Source organism: Falco punctatus (assembly GCF_963210335.1).
Source record: "Falco punctatus genome assembly, chromosome: 13".
NCBI classification, from domain to species: Eukaryota; Metazoa; Chordata; class Aves; order Falconiformes; family Falconidae; genus Falco; species Falco punctatus.
The window spans coordinates 26,121,363-26,138,092 of record NC_137593.1 but is presented as its reverse complement, the minus strand read 5'-3'; the positions used below and the strand labels follow the sequence as shown (position 1 = coordinate 26,138,092).

The following is a 16,730-nucleotide window of genomic DNA, read 5'->3' as shown; positions in this document are numbered from 1 at the left end:
ATTGTGTTGTTTTACTGGGGTATGATGGCAGGTTGGGACCTCTCCATTCCTGGCCAAACTTCAATCACAGCCAGATGCCAGCAGCAGTCCCTTTATGCCCTGCCTTCGAGTGAGGCATATGTTGATAGCATCAGATTTCACTGGTGGGTGGAAACAACATCTTCCCCTTAAATGTCTTAAGACTATCAAATTTTCCAGTATACTCCAAGATAAATACATAATGCAGCTGGATACTTGTTTCTTGAGCTACCCAGCTCAGAGTGCTTTACTGTGCACTGACATAATAACATGGGAGGAAGGCTTGTACTGTGGTGGATGGAAAAAATAACACAATGATTTTAATTAATAATAGTCTTCCAGACTGGTCTAGTACAGGTTTAATACTGGATTCATATTACTGCTTTAATACTGTTTGCTAAGTAACTGAGTTCCAACAAAATAAGAGTAACAGTTGTATGCAGTTTTTTTTCCAAAGGACTTTGTTTGGCATGGAAAGGTTGATACATCACTTTTCATTTGCACTGGGAAAAAAACTACACAAGTTAAACTTCTCAGTACTGTCTGGCTGAGGTGTGGTTCCTCCTACCCTGCACCCTGTGGGAACTGCTACTAACTCTTGCTCTTTACAACAGGATTTGCCTAACAACATGATCCACCAGGTGCCAATTAAATCGCTCCCACAGGAGTGGCTGTGGTGTGAAACATGGTGTGATGATTCCTCAAAGAAGAGAGCAAAAACCATTGATCTGGTAAGTGTAGCATGGCTCCCTCATTCTGTAATGTAATGTAAAAAAACCCACAGTAAAATACAGTGACCAGTTTTAGAGGCATTTCCCTTCCTCTGATCTAGGCATGTCATCCTGTATTGTTCCTTATATGTTTTCAGCACTTCGAGATTTTTCCTTCAGCTTTTCTCTCTCTCACTTGGAGCAGTGGCATTATTACAAATTTGGAAAGACTTCAACACTGTACTCTAGCTAAAATACAAGCATGTCTTGTTCACCAACAACAGATTAATTCCACCAGAGGGAAGCATACCTCTATTTGGTAAATAAACCTTTTTTATGCATTAAGTGTCTGAACAGTTTGTGTGTTTTGTTTACAGTGTAATAACCCAATGACCAAAGAGCCCAAGTTGCAAGCAGCGATGCGTATAGTTCCAGAATGGCAGGACTACGATCAAGAAATCAAACTGCTCCAGAGTCTTTTCCAGAAAGAAAAAGAAATGGGAACGCCAGCTAAGATGCCAGGACAACACACACATGGTAATCTCTCTGTTTCCCTACTTTGACCTTCTTCCTGCCTGTTTGGACGGGGGTTAAGGTGTGTGCTCGTTCACTGTAAGCTTGCGCCGTGCCAAGGCTTGCTTGGAGGCTCTGTTAAATAATCCGTGTGTTTTAATGGGCCAGAAAGCCTTGTTGGCTGAGGCTGGTGTAACTTGGCCTGACTGAAACTTAGACTCTAACAGAGAGCTATATTGCATTCTTGTGCCAGTTCTGTTAAAGACCCTCCCTGATCCTGCAATTTTATAAGCTTGGCCTTATCTTAACCATTAATTAAAGCACCGCTATGCCCAATGGGTATGAATTGTTCTTCAGTCACTGGTAACTTTGCAATGAACAAGTCTTTGGGGTTTATATACTGATTTTCAAACCAATCTGCCAATTCAGGCAGCTGGAAACAGAGTGCTCATTTTTTCTCTTCTCTTCTACAGATCCAGCAGCACATGTGGAATTATGATCCATGGAGAAAAATTCAAGTTAGACTGTTTCATAGACAATTTTTATATTGAGACTAGGTTTTTTTTCTGGTATGTCTGCAAAACTGCTGAATAATTGAATGGGATGATGTATGCATTTTTATTACTTGCCTTTGGGTTAATTTCTGCATATGAAATAGGATCTGGATTGCTGGAATTAGTATTACTGTTTTTTTGCACCTGTGGTGGAGATGAAAGAGCCCATGATGGAATTTAGCATTTCAGAAACAAAACTTCAAAATCCACTGGAAAAGCCACAGCCTGTTCCTTCAGCTGTTGCTGCCTCCACCACTGATGAAGATCCTGTTAGCCTCAGATCTAACTTGAGAGCCTGGAAATCGCAGACTCATTGAGCTGTTGGCTACAGCGTCAGTCCTAACCTCAAATGATGGAGATAATTTTTCCAGGTAACATTAAAAGGCTTAGCATCATGTCTTGAATTCGGGATACTGTTTTATCAGCAAGTTTTCAAATGGTTGGAAATGTTTCTCAGATTTGTTCCATATGCCCTTGATTTTGTAACAAATCCAGCATTACTTGGATTCTCTAGTTCCTGTCTTTGTTTACTGCCCAACTTTTGAAGGTTTGGCTTAATGTAAAGCTATCAGAAACTATTTCAACACCCATCCAGACTCAAATTCCTAAGCTTACAAAGTGAGCAGAACATTGAATTTGACAGCTCCGTTCATCCTAGCCCATCTGACTTGAATCAAAGTGCCCTCCTTCCTTCCTCCTCAAAGATTAAATCAGTCTGCAAAACTGGTAGGGCCTTACTGTTGCTGTGGTTCACTGAATCATGAATGTTTTCTGTTTATGAAAAATCTGTGGAAGCTTGGAAGTTTATCATCATGTAAATTTCATTAACTTTATTTTTCTTCAAACAGAGATGTCACATCAATAAAAACTTTGGAGTTCTTAGGTCTTAAGCTTTAGTTCACACTCAGTCCTTGATCCTCCTTTATGCTTGCACATGTTACGGTCCTAATTTGATTTTGGGGTTTCTGAATATTTCACCTGCATTTGTTTTCATTTTCTTGCACAGACAAGAAAACATTTTCCTGCAAGGATTAATTACCCTGGTCTAGTTTTCTCATTCATATTCATGTCTTAATTTTAAAAGATGATACTGCCGTAGTTCTGTGTTACGAATGTACTAATTAAAACAAAAATCCTCAAACCCCATTTCCCTCATTCTGTAGGATTACTGTCTGCTCCCTAGAACACTGAGAAGTTGAAGTGTAAGAACTGAAGTGGTATTTCTGGTAGTAAAATATAGCTCCCTATGTGGTGCTGCTTTAGAAATCCAAACTGGGATCATTTCTGCCTCCTATGTTTTTATATGGGTGAATGTTCTGTGCTGCAAGAGCCTCACGGTAAAGATAATCCTGACTTCAGATACTCATCTAGAGTTACTGTTATTATACATCCTGTATGTGTTTAGGAGGAATCTGAAAGACACCAGGGGTAGTGTGTAAACTGTTTAATATGGCAACTGAACAGAAAAGTAGCTTTTCTCCAGGAAGCTCAAGAAAGGGCCCACATCCCTAACCCAAACTCTTAAAAAAACACGTTAAAAGAAATAGCTGGGGTCCCTTAAATGCATATTGCTGGCACCATTGACAAGGTCACTAAACTAATCGGTGACACTGCACATACACTGCTAGTGAGTATCAAAAGGGCGTAGTTCTAGAAAGGTGTGGGAAAGGAGTTTATAATCACCCCCTCTCCAGAGGGAACGCTATGCAAACACGGGGGGCTGGGTATCAGACCAGGAGCTTACAGAGTATGAGTTACCGGCTTAGGTATTTTCTGCATTGTGGGTTTTTACAGTCAGATAGTCTCCCTGATGCTCTGTAAATTCAAGTGGCTTATGCTTCCCATCAAAACTGTTCCAGTTAAGGGTAAGCAGACTTACACTGGAAGAACTTGGTTTTTTACATTAAAAAAAAAAAAAAATCATGTGCCTGCCAACAAATTAAAGTACTTGCATACTACATTCATTAGCCTATTTTAAACAGATACTACAGCACATGTAAGATTACCATTTCTATGTTCAGCTACAAACTACTTAAGCCTCTTTGGAGCACACGGAATGGCACAGGATCAGGTAGACAGCAGCTGTTATATCCAGGGGTGGACAGGGACAGCAGACCACCTAGGAGGGATGGTGTGTGGGTGAGGACCACATCTGCCCAAGCTCTCAGAACAAGAAAACTGCAAGCTTTTTGCAAGAAAGTAACCTCTTAAATTCAGCACAGTATTTTACAATGCCTTGTTTGGAGTTGAATAAGAAGAAAATATTTTTAAATTAAATGTCAGTTACAGAATAGTTTTCTCTAATTATGCTCCTCCATTCTAATAGTTAATGTATGTACTTAAACACCCACACTGCATATTTCTTTTTTTAAAATTGTAAGACCTACTAAGCTATGGAGAGTATTTTTGTTCCCTCTGCTTCACAGAGACCATGCTTTCTGTTCAGATTTTATTAAGGAAAAGTATTTCACAGTGCTCTTAAGAGTCCTGTACCTGTTCTCAAGTACATTTTCAAATGCACATGGTACTAATAATTCTGAATGTGAACTATTCCAGTTTTTCCTGGGAAGCCACTACTTATTTGCACACAAGAACAACAATCACAGAGGAGAGCAGTGACTTATTTTGGCTCTGTACATATGCTTGCTTGTAGTGCTCAACTGGGCCTTTAAAAGAAAAATCTTTTGACAGCTCCATCTTGAAAGCATCTCAGAGTAAGATGATTACTGAAATAGAGCTACTTCTGATCACGCCACTGATGGCCTGTTCCAGTAAACTAGTAAGACTGGTAACAAAAACCAGAAAATGGGGATTATAGAGGTCACAACATAATTTTGGATCCCTCAGACTAGAAAGGGCACTTTGTGGTGAAGTGATGACACTGTTCCCAATCTCTGGACACAAGCAGCTTGCCCTCTTGGTGAAAACTTCACCCTGAAAAACACCCAATATTTTAAAAGGAAGATTTCACTGCCTTACTAGAAAACAAACAGCAGAGAGATACATTTTTAAGATTTCTCTTTCATTTAGCTATTGGGGGATGGGTTATAAAGAAAATGAAAGGGGTAGGTCATGTACAAAGCAGTAATCCAGTCACAGTCATAGAAGCCAATTTTTTTTTTTTTTAATACAAATTGTTTTGCATATCCAAATCCTCTGTAATCTGTTCAAGAATATGCCGTAACTCAGTGTGGCACTGCTCCCTACTGACCCGTGATCCTGGGAGTTACTCTACTGAGTGTTACCTGAACTGAGATTACAGTGCGTTTCCCCATACAGTGGCAACAATCAGATCTGTCTATATATAATATAATAAAGCCTTTTCTGTTCTTTACCCATGCCTCTCCTGTCAATTACTTTGGGTCTGGGAACTGATGTTTTAATGGAGTTGCTTAGAGGACATTTTTCACTTACTCTTGTATTCAAGTGTTGGGATACTGCTGAAAAGCTTCCAGAAAGGAAAAGTAAAGAGTTCCTTCTCCAAGCCAGTCCCTTGTTATTCACGGTATTAAAGTAACCCCTAAACTGAGACACTTCTGTTAAAGAAATGATAGAAATACTTTACATTTGAGGTAGAATTGTGGGGTTTTTTCAGCTTCACCTACTACTAATAAAAAAGGTATTTCTGCGTCAGTTTCCCTCATTTGATTAAGTTTTATACTGATACATTCATGGTAAGCATTCAGAAAAGTCAGTGTTTCTCAAATAATACTTCCAACTACACAGCCATGTTTGGGTCTCTTTCAGAGTTGGGAATGGATTCCAAACTCCTATGGGACTCTGAGAAAAGCCTCTCAACCAAAGCATCTTTATTAATCGAAGAGCTATAAAAATAGACAGTTTTACACAGAAAGCTCACTTGAATGCCATACAAATATGGATTTGGTTTCCTACAGTTGGCTGTTTGAACTTGGCCAGGTTTGGAAAATGACAACAAATCCTAGGAGACAACTCAAACAGGACAAGGAAGCAGCCTGAAAGGTTAAACACCTACTGCCTCCTCTACCAATAAGGGGGTTTGCACCTCCCCCCCCCCCCTTTTAGTTTTCAAAGTACATACTTAAGCATATGACTGCACATCAGTACATTGTTTTATGTCTGAGGCCGATTTCTCTCCACCCCAAAAGAGCTAGCTTAAATGAGAAAAAGTACTTCTGAATCTCTTTGTACAAACCCCCATCTTTAAAATTGTATTAGCCTGAATACAACACATTTTTTGATAGGCCAACTGTCCTGTTCCCCTCCACCCTGCCAACTCTGTCAACACATCCCTGCAACTTCAGCCATGTAATACTGCATCTCGCTCGATGCAAATCGTCCAGCCGTCAGCCCCCATGGTGCAGGCTGCCCCCTTCCGTGCTCTAACACACCAAAGGCAGCTCTTGTAGAAGCCAGCCCAGCATGTTCTGGCTTGTCTCCGGACTTCTTGCCACATGTGCAAGGCATTACTCAACAGTGGCCAACCTGCCCATTCACTGTCCTGACAGCAATCTTTAAAATAATTTCCAGCACCTGTGTCTAGCGCTCATCAAGAAGCAGCGACAGCTTCGCCAGTGCACGACTCACTGCCCTGCTCTGAATTAACAGCCGGGGGGGACTCGAACATCACGGTGCACTCTAATAGTGAGGCTCCTGTGGGGACTGCCCACCCCACCCCGTGCTGAGGCTGCAGCTTTATGCTACAGGCAGATACCAGCGTGTCCACAATGTAGCCCCACACCAACGGGTACCACCGTCTGCTGCGTATCGCCTATGGATGTGCTCTTACAGCAGCAGAACATGTTCCTGCCACTCAACCTTTCTTCAGCCTGAGATGTCTTTCACTGCCAGCAAGTTACACCTGAAGAGCTGCTCAGTCATTCTACATACTAGTAATGGCAGCCAGAAGATCTTTGTTGGGAGGGGACACATGACAGGGATGGGCGACTGATACAGGGAACTTAAGGAACAGAACTGCAGTCAAGGAAAAGCCAGTTTGCTTCTGGCTTGTTTCAGTTAGGAGGTGGCAAGCACTTCAGGATGCTCGTTTTTCTGTTATGGTCCTGTTTAAAGGACAAGAGGCAGTTGAAAAGCAGAGGTCCAAGGTTGACCGAGGGCATTATGAGGTGCAAGGGTACCTGCAGAACCAGAAACACACACCAGTGGCAGCCCCTGCCTCTGGCATCTCACATCTAGGCTGTATGAACCTGCAACCAGAGCTTCGCCGGAGCACTAGCTAACCTCCCCGTAACACAGTGCGGCAAAACTCACCTCACCTCTAGGCTCCTCCCCAAGTAGCATTTCATTTCCTTATTGAGCCATCCTTCAGTCAGGAAGCATGATGCCTCTATCAAAGAGTCTGCCACAAAATTAAAGCAGTACTTCACCCAAAGCTGTTTAGTGCTGCTTCTGTTGTACAGCATCTCAAATCCATCTCCTGTCCACACAGTAGAGATGAAAGGGAGGAGAAGCCTCTACACACATCACAGGCACTTGATTCATTTCTCCTTTGGCTTGTACCATTTAAGCTCTAACTGGGGAGCAGACGTACAGCCATATGAGGGTAAACAATCTCCAGGTGAAGAAACCACATTGCCAGATGCTGCTCTTGCTGCCTGTTTCCATCTATTGATCAAACACTTGCACTGACATAACAAGATGAAAAATTAGTCACTAAAATGCACTTCAGAGTTAAACAAATTAGAATAGTTACAGTGCCTTTATCACTGGGGCTTAGAAGTAGTAGCAGAGATACCCCATGCCAGTCTTCCATGCACACTTTATGCCTGAAGGAATCCTCTAGATCACTGGTTTGGCCTGGGTCCCTGTCCAAGACATGCAGCAGTGCCTGTGCATACAAAACCTTCCCTGCAATTCAGCACACAGCACACACCAGCACGCTCAGCTGCGCTCAGGGTCCAACAGCTTTTCCTATCCTACCGCCAGTGACTTTTTGCCTCCACACAGCTCTGTGCCGTTCCAACACCCAGCTAGCACCCCTTGCAGAAAGGGCCACTGGGGTCAGTCCTGTCCCTAGCAGACACCTGAAGTCTGCATCACCACAGAAAACCCCATAAATCAGTCTAGGCAATCACAGGGGCTTCTAGTTGGAAGTTCTTGCTGGGCTTTGGCAAGCTGCTCAGGTCAGTCCTCCCACTGCCGCCCGGTGCTGAGTGGACATGCTCAGAGTGTAGCTGCAAACCTCACAACTGGGAACCAGAAAGAGCACTGAACTCCCACCAGTATTCCCACTCCATCCAGCAGCTGTACGGTGCCTTTGTCACACATCCCACTGGCTCAAAGCTGTCCAGAGAATGTCTTTAATTACTTTGTCTGACAAGTCCAGCCTGATTTGCAGTCACTGCAGAAATGCCTGAAGCGCACCCCACAAAAGGAATTAAACCTGTACTCTCTGGAACCAAGAGACTCACAAACCTGCCATCTGTAACACAGCCATGGCCAGCGGAACACAAAGCACAAGGTTCTGCAAGGAAGTGACTCTCCCAAACCCTGCCACTTCCCCAGAGTGGCCTTGTAAGTCCCCACAGAGGTTCACTCTTCACGCTGTATTTACACTTCCCGCTTCCACCTTGGCTACCAGTGACAGGGTAAATATACCAACATTCAAAGCCTACCCACAAGGAAATTCCTCTCCATTTGCTTTGCCTTCCTCCTCTCTGCCATGTAACTATATTTACCCAATCACAAGTATTGCTAGTGGATTATACACTCCATCTGTTTTGATTCAACACACTGATCTTTGCTGACTTGAAGATAATTAAAGACCTCTCCCCCACTCTCCCGTTTTGTCTGCAGCATGTATGCCAGCTGCTCGCTGGAATCCAGATAATTGAACAGCATTCCCTAATCAGGACACTCAAGGAAAATCACTTCTGACTACCAGGGTTTATTGCTGACTAGACTTTATTAAGATCACTGCTAAGACAGATTGCCCTGTGCTTGGAATACATTGAATTTGTTCCTTATTAGCCAGCTTGGGGGCTTGATGAGGAATGAGAACAGAGTTTCTTCTGTGTGAAGATCTGGAATAAGGAACTCTGAAATGTACTTGATTATGGCACAGCAGGGTCCTCTGCTGCTCCTAGGCAGCCCATGAAACACAGGACAAGCAACCAAGTGTTCTACTGCTTTTATGCCGATCCTGCACCTGAGCACAAGCACAGCTGGAGATGCAGGACCTGCCTGGCCACAGTGCTGTGCCTGGAGGGTATCGATTCGCTGGGGAGCAGCCCAGGAGCGTGGGAAGCACCCTAGCACCCACTGACAGTACAACTCAGAAAGCCAAAAATCCTCATGAGCGACCTTTTCCAACTCCTAGAGGTGGGAGGGGAAGGACTAAGATGCACACCCATCTTTAAAAAAGGGCAGCTGGTAACTTCGCTGAGCAGGGGGTGGGGGGAATGCTGCATGTGCTACCCATTCCAGGGCTCACTGGTCTCGCTGCCTATTCACTGGAGACTTGTATTTCTCACCATTCCCCCTCTACTGAGCACAGTCACCTCACTGTGAATACAGCTCTTTGCTTCCTCCTAAAAGATACTACAGAACAGAGAACCAACTGCTTGGTTTGCATAAAATTATTTCCCAGCAGTAGAGCCATGCATCTCCCCCGCTCTTCTGGGGAAAGTATCTGCCATTCATACATACTTACTGTTCTCGCTCTGCTGAAAAGAATGGGTCTCAGATCTTAGACACTTAGACTCCAACCTTTTCTCTACCTGTAGGTGTTTATTTACAGTAAATATACAGTAAGGACTTCCAAAACTCAAGGTATTTCCTTCAGCCTTTAGACTCTTTATGTATTTCTTGGTTTGCCTGGTTAGGTGTTTTTTTAATTTTTTGGTTTTTTTTTTTTAAAGAAAAGGAAATCTTGGCACCAAAACTGGATACATTATTCCAAGTATTCCAGCATCTATTTCATCAACACTGCATAAAGAAAAAATGTTTGCGTGCAAGTGTATTTCTGTACATCCACACACATTGTACTGAGCATCTGTCTTTTACCCCATCAAGCACCACAGGAGGCCTCTGACCCATCCCACTGAGAATTTCTTTGGAACTGCTTGTCCACTACAATCACTAAAACCCTTTTGTGCCTCAAGAACACAGTCCTCTATTCGTTGGAAGTCCTTTCTTATTCCTGGATGTGCAATTTCAGATTTGCCTTACTGAAATGCTTTTGTTGTTCTCCTCCAGCAAGAGGCCCCAAGAAATCTGCCGTGCTGTGTATGATTCACTGCTGCTGAACAGCCGTCACCGCAATTGCTTCCAGACCTTCATAAAAGCACTGAGTAGCACTGACTGCTGCAGAGGAAAAGAATCTCAAACACCTATTTGATAGGGATTCCCACTAACTATTACTAATAAAACTCTGCTAACTGGTTCTTAATCCTTCTGACACATGCTCTAAGGATATAGTAATGATATTCTGGAGCAACAAGATAGGCTTTTGTGAAGCATTTACATACACACTCAGTGCTGCTATGAAACCCAAGCCTGTCATTCCTCTAAGTTGCACTTGCTTGACAAGAATTATGTCCCATAAAACCCTCTCAAGAGTCATTCCAGCTCTCAAGGCACCACTGATGTCCCGGGAGCTTCCCCTCTGTTTTGTTTCAGACAGATGTCTGGACAAATAACTCTTCGCTGCGCTTTTCTGGGATATGTGCCTGATCTTCCACAGTTTATCAAAAACTAAAACATCACTGGGTCAGTGATTTCCCCAGGCATCTCTTCAGACTCTCCCTAAATACCAGGTTATTGAATCTTCCCTTTAGAAAAATCTTAAAATATCATCTGCTAAACATGTACTGCACCAGACTGATGAAGATATCCCAGTACTAGCAATAAACAAGCGCATACCATTCTCATTCTTTTTAAAAACCAGCACACACATACCTAGTAAGTATTCTGCTTCTTGTTAAACAATTTTGCCATCTTCACCTAGGAACAAAGCTAAACAAGTGAAGATCATTATTCCTAATGTTCTACTTCTTGTCCTTAAATTGAACTGTGTTTAAGATGGGTTCAAGATTGTGTTTCTCTCTCTTGGGTAAATAACGCCTTATCTGTTGCCGCAGTGGCAGCCACAGAGGCCAATTAGCAGACATGCTGACTGAATTATGCTCCTACCCCAGGAATGTGTTTCTAACTCTGAATGGAGGCACACTGGCAGGCTTACATGGGAAAACTCCTCGCTGCTGTTGATCTGGCCAGATCTCTGTAAGAACACATTGTTTTGTTTTCACAAGCCGTTCAACTGGAGTCTTTCAAAAAAAGAACCCCTCAAAAATCAATAAGAGACTGAATGCTTTTGCCCTCTTGAATGTTTTAATTGTTTGTCCCAACAACATTGTTGACTGCTGGCTTGAGAGGTACCACCTGAGCCACCAAATCCAGCACCTGGGTACCACAGCCACTACTGCATAATCTTACCCCAATTTATACAGATCACTTTAAATGAGATGCGTTTCTCACTCCTCCATCCTGCTGCTGGGCAGCTCTTCAAGCCTCACCACACTGACAGTGATGGAAATCATCTTCCAGCTGCCCACCTAAACTGACACACGGCAACTTCATGCTCATTTTTCCCTTATGCCAACCTTTGCTTTTGACTTCTACAGCTTTTCTTAACTCACCCCTGTCGCCGCTCCTCTTCACATGCAGCAACCTTACCCTTCCTCACTGAAAAACAAGCCAAGTTCTTAAAAAAAAAAAAAAAAAAAAAAAAAAAAAAGCAGCTACTCTTTGGGAGGTGACGTTATGGTAGGTGACAATTTTCTGCTGGAAGCTGGTTACTTAGAATCACACTGGTGGGCTCACTGAGGGGGGTTTTAGCTTCGTGGCCCTTGTATGGACACAACCAAAGGAAAGCACTGACCGTAGTAGAGCGCTTGCCTTAGCAGGGGTTTGACTGTAGATGGCGCACTTGCACCGCTGGAGAAACCCCACAAGTGCCTGCCGACCCCTTCCTGGCAATTCCCACCTATCTTAAAATAGGGAAATATTTGTCCCATGTGGTGTACTGTGACATTCCGTTAAAAAAAAAAAAAAAAAAAGTAGAAGAAAAAGAGAAAAAAGTTAGTGCTTGGCAAGCTCTACCCAAATCAGCCCCAAGTAGGAAGAACACAGCCTCATGCCCTGCAGCCGCGCTGGCTGTGTTGCACGCATGTTAAGACACGCAGTGAGTGCCATCTCTGTAAAGTGCTGACACATTTGCTAGACTCACTGCTATTAAGTTTTAAGGCTTTTCAGTGAAGTTCAAAAATAGCTACCTTGAAAAGGTCTAACAGCTTCCAGGAAAAGGTGCAGCCAAACGAATCCACTGCTGGATCTATTGTTGGTGGTTTTTTGTTTGCTTGATCGGCTGGTTTGTTGGTTAGTTGGTGTTTTTCTACTATTTATTAATAAAATCCTGTGGAACCGCTTTTATTTCACTTAACCATCAACTTTCTAGTGCAAATCATGGGCCAATTTATTCATGCAAATGAAGACTATCATCCCCTTTTAGCACCACGCTAGAATTAGAACACCTCTTTTACAAAAATGGATCAGTTCTTGGAGAAATGGGCCGGAAAACCAGAAATCTTTACACAACATTGAACCTGGTTTATTGGGTCCACTGCCTTGTATCTGATCATGACTATCACAAGTTCTTCAGCAAGTGTGGACAACAAAAATCTTGTAGAAAGTAATTTAGAAACCCCTATAGTTCAAGAACCATCTTCCTACCTCCCACTATGGCAGAAAGCACTCTGACGTAAGGACAGAAGTCTGTACTTCTTACAGGAACACTGTATTTCTGAGAGACGCTGTCATCTCACATCCCACTCAGAGAAACACTTTTGCCTGGATAACTAACTAACACCTAAAGACTCACGTAAGACTCTAAATCAAATATTTTTTATTAGATATTCAAGACTCTCATTCTGTTCACCGATATAACTGGTAAATTCACTTTCTTTTTGAAGAGTAAGCACTGGAAATACAGTATGCTCTGTGAATGCCCCCCTCCCCCTTTTTTTTTTTGATAAAGCAACGAAAGGCATGCAGTGATGAAGCTCTGTTATAAAGTACATGCTATCACCTCCACGGCACAGGAGAGCTAAAGCTATGCTCCCTTTGCACTCTGAAGGAAATCTTTTTGTCTAAGTTTCCAGGTGCCTTTCTGCTTACTTCTTTTGGACAAACCCACTGGGGAACAAGATGCAATCCTTCTCTTCCTCATCATCAAAGTTCCTGCCTTGTGTGCTTTCCCTTCCACCAGACAGCCGATGCACGAGAAACCTCTTGCCAGCTCATATCCATGGGATAATAAAAGTACCTGATCACTCTGTGTTGCTGATTAAAGCAAGAACTGCATTCTGAAAGCAGAAATATGATCTGAAGACAGCCAGCCCCATCAAGCATAAGCTGAATATATTAACAACTGGAAGTTGATTCTGAAAGCTCTTCAGCAAAGCGCAGCTATTTCAGAAAGCTCTCGCTATAGGGACCCAACTTACAACCACCTAAAAGCTGTTCAACTTGTCTGCTCATTCATTCATTTACGTAAGGCTGTAAAGCTTAATGCCTATGTAGCAGAAAACAAGAGACTGCTCTTAGAAGTCAATAGCCACTTGGCACATTAACCAAAGCACCGGCCAGTGCACGTGGAACAGAGGTGCTCTGAGAAATTCATCTATTGCCAGCAAACTGCACGAAATTTGAGGAAGAAATTAAGCAACTGCTTTAGGTACTTCTCAGTATCCTAAACCATCACTAACTGATTTGAAAAATCCTTGAAATAGGCACCTTTTTTGTTTGTTATCCCCTTTCTTCTCCCAAGTTACAGTGGGGAATGACAGGGAAGTCCCCCTCTCCATGTACCAGCCCTACTACAGACAAGACTCATCAGCTTCTGGTATTTAAACACAACTGACATGACAGAGAAAAGAGCATTTCTAAGCAGGGAAAAATTTTCCAGCCCCTTCAACATTGAAAGATGTCCCTCAGATGGACAACTCTACCACAATAACTCATCCTATCTTACAACTGTTTTGCTAAATTTGGCAGACCCTAACATGGAGAGCTCAACCAGCGCAGACCTACATGCAGACATGCCCCAGTGTCCTGCAGCCAGGGCAGAGACAAGAACAAGTGTGGAAAATGGAGGCCACAAAAGCTAGAGAGAATCGACGCCATCTGCTAACGTGTCAGATGTCCAGGCTCTGGCTCTCCAGCACGCTCTTTTTATGCAACCAGAGGAGCAACCAGCGCACCCTCCCTTACCTGTGCCAGCACTAACAAGCCCAGTCTCTGCCCACATCCCACCTTCGTCCAGCCGTACCCTGGGGAAGGAAGGAAGGACACCAGGAAGGCTGGTGTGGTGCTAGACAACTTGCCTTCCTGGGGTTTAGGAGGAAGGGTCTCTAAACAGAGTCCTAGAAGTAGTAGAGGGAGTGAAGGAAAAGGCAGAGGTACGCAGTGACCCTCCACTTACCCCTCCAAAGCGTCCAGCCCCAGAGGATACAGAAGTCTGCGGGACCAGGAGAGCAGCAGGAGCAGACACATGGCTACAGGGACAGGAGAACTGCTGCAGCTGAGCAAACCTGGCTACAGCACTGCGATTGATTCAGCTGAACTCTGAAACTGTGACAGGCCCTTGGGGATGGGAAAGGGGAGGGGCACCTTCAGAAAAATTGCACCCAGGACTGTTAATTAATGTAGTAATTATGAGCACATATTTGTCTCTTAAAAGGCGACAGAATTTTCCATAAAAATTAAAAAGCAAGGAACAGTCGCTACCCTACGACAGCCACAGAAAGCCAGGTCCTAAAAATAAATACTTATCTTACTTCCTTTTTATTTTGTTTTATTTTCTTTCTTTATATTTGAGCACTACACAGAGATGAATCTACGGCCTTTTCATATAATCCCAGCATGACCATCCGATTCAAACTCAGACCCAAACTCCCTTCTGTTGGGATCTACAGCTTCCCGAAGTTGGGCTGGAGGGGGCAAGGAGTCACACGCCTGGAACACAGCAGGAACCTACAACTCAAAGCTTCTTTGCAAGACACAGTTTGCTCAACCCACCAGAGCATACCCAGGCATGCCCACAGAGAAAGGGAGAGCAGTTTCACAAATGATCTCCTGTGCTTTCTCCAGCAAGAGTCCAGGGATGTCAGACTCACTCCAAAATAAGTGCTCTGCATGCTCTCAGTTTATATGTCACAGGAGAACTACAAGTAAATAATTAAAGTCCTACCGAAATCAGTATCCAGGCTACTCTGATAATAGAAATCTGAAGCAGAATCAGAAGGGAAGGGAAAGAATTAATTCATCATCTAATTAGAAACCAGCACATAACCTTCTCTAACTAAACTAGTGGCAGGAGGCAAAGTGATCAAATAAAAACAAGCACTACTGAATAGGAAAGATACAAAAACCATGCCAAGAAAACCACTGTTGTTTAAATGATGGACTCACAACTGAAAGCAAGATACATTATTTATGTCAACTATTTATGTCCTTTTTGATTCCCTTTTGGCTCCGATGTGCTGTCACTGGTGAGTTACAAGGCTATTAATAATGCATAGCAATGAATAATATATCCAGTCACACCAACTGAATTTTGTCTGTCTGTATGGCCCAGTGAGTATTTATATATTTATTATACTTGGGGATTTTTCTGAATGGCAGCTGAGACCTGTATATATAAACTAGTTCAAACCTGTAAAACAATAAAAATATTTTGAAGTAATTGCCGGAGAAATAGAAAACATGGAAGTAGTCAGGGGTCAATTTCAGTTCAGACAGCCGCCAGCAGGCGTGAATCAAGGCACCAGAGCTTTGGTTAGAAAGTCCCACACAGAATATCCCCTCTGTCACTCAAACCATCTTCTGAGGCCATAACTTGCGAGAACATTTTCAACCATTTGACTTTATTACAAAAAATGAACACCCACAAGAACCATACAAATCCCCCAACTCCCATCTCCTCCTGCACTTCAAACGGAATTTCATGACAGCAAAAGAGCTTCTTGGGAAAGCAAGAAGCGCCATTCATTTAGGCTTCTTCCACGCAATACCATCCAGAGTCACTGTGAAGCCTGGGAGGAAAAGAATCCCCAAAAACATAGCCCAAGGTCATGCTAGAGAGTGGCCCTGAACAGCACACAGTTAACTCCTGAGCAGTTCAGCATTCCTAAGCATTTGTAGGAGCAGGTAAAATCCACTATTGAGAATACCACATTCATTCATATAAAAGCAACATCCTGTGACGATACTTACACGTCCAGAGCCACAAAAGAAGTTGGGTATACAGTAAGAACACATAACAGAGACATCCTGGCTTTACAAGGTGAAATCTGGATTAACAAACCCTACCAATTTAGCCTTATACCAATGTCTTTTATTATTCTGAGCAAAACTGTAAATTAATCCCTTCTGAACATCCCAGTGTGAGTAAATTGCATGATGGAGTAACACAGGTACAGTCTGACCTGTAGCTAGTTCAAGTGTAGTCCCCGAGCAGGGTGGTCCCAGCCCCCTTCCTTTCACCCACAGATATAACTACACACCTTGAAAGCAAACAGATTCAGCATGCTGATCTGATGAGAATAGATGTCTGGAGTTTTTTTGGTGGTTTGTTTATTGTTTTTTTTTTTTCCAGGCCAACTTTCCAGTCTGATTCCAAGGCCGCATTATCATTACATGCAACAGAAAGAAAAGCAGTGGGAGCACATGAATTTAAAAATACATAAAAATCTATGTGTAGTGGAAGGACAGAGAGGGGGCGGTGGGATGGGACTAAGCTTATTTTCCATAGCTGCTGAAAATTACATAAAATTAGATGCAATGTAGAAGCAAACCTTTAAAGTAAAAGTAAGGAATTAAATGAAGCAAGCCTGTATTTGACTGAGAATACAAATGAACTTCTTGATGCCCGAGC

At 42.9% G+C, this 16,730-nt stretch overlaps 1 protein-coding gene and 1 long non-coding RNA gene across 5 annotated transcripts in view; one reads left to right on the top strand and one right to left on the bottom strand.

Moving 5' to 3' along the window:
* The window catches only part of UGGT1 (UDP-glucose glycoprotein glucosyltransferase 1), a 48,703-nt gene extending 43,574 nt beyond the window's left edge, over positions 1–5,129 (top strand). For all 4 annotated transcript variants that reach the window (XM_080409702.1, XM_080409699.1, XM_080409701.1 and 1 more), the window contains 3 exons: positions 633–749; positions 1,106–1,265; positions 1,715–5,129. In XM_080409702.1, the coding sequence (XP_080265828.1) occupies positions 633–749; positions 1,106–1,265; positions 1,715–1,740 (303 nt within the window). In that variant the 3' untranslated portion in view covers positions 1,741–5,129. The remainder of the gene's footprint in view (positions 1–632; positions 750–1,105; positions 1,266–1,714) is intronic.
* LOC308072672 overlaps positions 1–16,730 on the bottom strand; it is a 51,832-nt gene that overhangs the window by 29,729 nt on the left and 5,373 nt on the right. The gene's annotated exons all lie outside the window — the stretch shown is intronic.